This window comes from Geospiza fortis, unplaced genomic scaffold, assembly GCF_000277835.1.
Source record: "Geospiza fortis unplaced genomic scaffold, GeoFor_1.0 scaffold231, whole genome shotgun sequence".
Taxonomy (NCBI): domain Eukaryota; kingdom Metazoa; phylum Chordata; class Aves; order Passeriformes; family Thraupidae; genus Geospiza; species Geospiza fortis.
The window spans coordinates 2,980,843-2,983,490 of NW_005054351.1; the positions used below are offsets into that span (position 1 = coordinate 2,980,843).

The 2,648-nt window shown below is 47.3% G+C and overlaps 1 protein-coding gene across 1 annotated transcript in view; it reads left to right on the top strand.

Moving 5' to 3' along the window:
- The first annotated feature begins 2,038 nt into the window (after positions 1–2,038).
- Positions 2,039–2,648, top strand: part of RBMS3 (RNA binding motif single stranded interacting protein 3) — a 692,310-nt gene continuing 691,700 nt past the window's right edge. The window contains exon 1 of the mRNA XM_031058909.1: positions 2,039–2,648. Within this exon, the coding sequence (XP_030914769.1) occupies positions 2,490–2,648 (159 nt within the window). The 5' untranslated portion in view covers positions 2,039–2,489.

Here is a 2,648-nt window from a genome sequence, read left to right on the forward strand (position 1 = left end):
GCACATGGACAAATATTTGTATTTGGGTAAGTTTTTCTGTATTTTTAGATGGCTTGGTTTTGCTTTGAATTTTACTTTACAGTCCTCGAGATGGTAGATTGGGAGTTGTTATTTTCTAACAGGATTATTTAGTATTACCCACCATGAGAAGTCTTCGATGTAATTTATCTGTTGTTTTTAAAAATGTGCACTGTAGTGCCTGAATGAACAATGTATTTATTTTCATTTTTATTTTGCCATTTTCCAACCTGTGATACTGGGAGTACTTTGCCTGAAAAGCTCTAGAGGACAGAAGTTTGTTCCTTGCATGACTTCTTCTCTGTGGAAGGAAGGGGTGACTGTGCAGGTGGACAGACAGTAGGATGGCTTATCAGCTCTGTGGGCTCGGTGCTTTGTTCTGGGCAATTCTGCTGTCAAGTCCACCTTGGTACACGTTCTGCAGCCATTGTGGCTGTGCAGCCCTCCCCTCCAAAGTGCCTGTCTGCAGTTAGTATTGCTTTTGTACTGCTTTCTGCTAATGCGACCAGAACTGCAAGAGTGTCCAGAAGGTTTAAGGCTTTCTACCCCAAAATGTAGCCAAAGTCTATTGTAATGATTACAAATGGATGACTGTAAGTAGTCTGAAGTATTTGATTATACAAGTTAATATATATGGCTTGATTGTCTAATTATTTACCTCAATTTTAAACATGTATGCTGGTAATTTCAGCAGTAGGGCTCCTCATTCAGACCAACCTGAGAAAACAGCAGGGACTGTAAATACTTGACATGCTTTGAGAATAATACAAAGGATCTTTAGAGATGTGTATTTTAAAAATTCAGTTTTGGTGTGACAAAGACTTTTTTTTCTCAATTGCAAGGTTAGCTCTTGCCCTTTGTCTGAATATATTGTAACAATAAGAACTGTTCAGGTTCCCACAGTAACAACACTGTTGGGGGATAAAACAACCCAAGGCCAGGAATAAAAGGGTGTCATAAAGTACCTGATAGTCACCTGCTTCCCAAAATATCCTGGGACAGGTTCTCTCTTGGCGTAAAACAGACCAGCTCCTGAGGATGTGGCCCGGTATCTGTGCAGAGTGGGTAGTCGCTGTTGGAGAGGTGAGTACATGCATCAGCTGGATGATGTATAGATCAGATCTTTGCACTGCAGGCTCTTAGGAGATGTTTCCAGTTAACTTCCAGAGCAGCTGCTCCTCAGGACAATGGGGTGTTATATTTAGAAGTGCAGACTGGTCACCTGATGGTGTCCTGATTTAAGAACGATCAGGTCTGTGCTCGCCATTCATCTCTTTGAAATGAAAAGGGGAATAACTGAAGAGTTGGCTTGGCTCTGGCACCACTAAGAAATTCTTGTTTTGGTATAAACCACTATTAATGAGATTGCATTTTTTCCCTTATCATGTCTAACTTCAGTCTGAGAAGGAAGGTAACACAAAGAATAAAACAGTCGAGAGTGTACTGCGGTCACAACTGATTTAGCAGTTTACAGGCGATTTTTTTTTTCTTTTCTCTTCTTTTATCTGTGTTGATAAAATCGGAGAGCCGGTGGCTAGCACTGATTTAGATTTCCAGCCTGGATTTGTTCTTGTTTTTCTCCTTACTTCAGTTCTCCTTGTGCAGTGCTGCGTGGCGCTGACAGCCTGAGAGAGAGGGAGCTCCAGTCACAGGCATAGACTCAGACCGCTGAGAGGAGATTAACATCAAGGAGCCCACATTTGCAATAGCGGGTGGTGCTGGGGGGAGAGGCGAGGGGAAAATAAAATAAAAGCAACAATCGGGTAAATGCTCCTCTCTTCTCGCCACCAGCACCTTGCACAGGTCTGAAATCGCTTGTTTTGCTTTGCTGTATTGCGCTTGCCTGGGCTGTGGAGAGGGGAGGGGGAGGGGAGGAAGGGGGAGGTTTAACTTTTACTTGACATTACCGGGTTATTGTCACTTCCCCCGTGTTAAACCCCGGCGGTTTCCCCTCGCCCCCACCCCCTCCCCGGGCTCGGCTCCCTCCAGTTAACTTTGTTCAAAGGGCTGCAGCCGGGAGGGCTTGTCCGGGCCTGGGACACAGATAGCGTAAAGTAAATAACCACCACAATTAGGCTGGGGCCGGGAGTTGATCTTCGTGGCGAGAGATCTGCTTAGTTAGCGTTTGCTGTTTCGGGGCGATTGAAGGCCGCCGTGCCAAGGACACGCACACGCACACACACAGACACACACAGACACTCTTACACACGCACGCTGGATACAAAAGTCTGGAGGATCTAGGGGAGAATTGCAGCTGCCGGATCGGTGCAGCAGCCGCGGCCAGAGCCATGCGTGTCACGGCCTCCTGAGGGGGGAAAAGGAAGGAAGGGAGGAAGGAGGAAAAAACAAAAGAGAGAAAGAAAGAAAGAAAGAAGGAAAAAAGAAAAGAGGGAGAAAGGAAAGCAGAAGAAAGACGCGGGGTGGTGGAAAGTGTTTGCCTGCTTTTGTCTCGCAATACAGTGAACTGGAAGATGGAGATGGATGTTAAGGGAGTTTCTCCGTGCCCGGAGCCCATCCCCCCGGCGGCGGGGTCTGGCGGCTGCCCGCACCAGCGCCCGCACCACCGCGATGGGCAGCCTGCGGAGCCGGCCCCCGCCGCCGACAGCGGCCACACGGAGCGGAGGCACGGC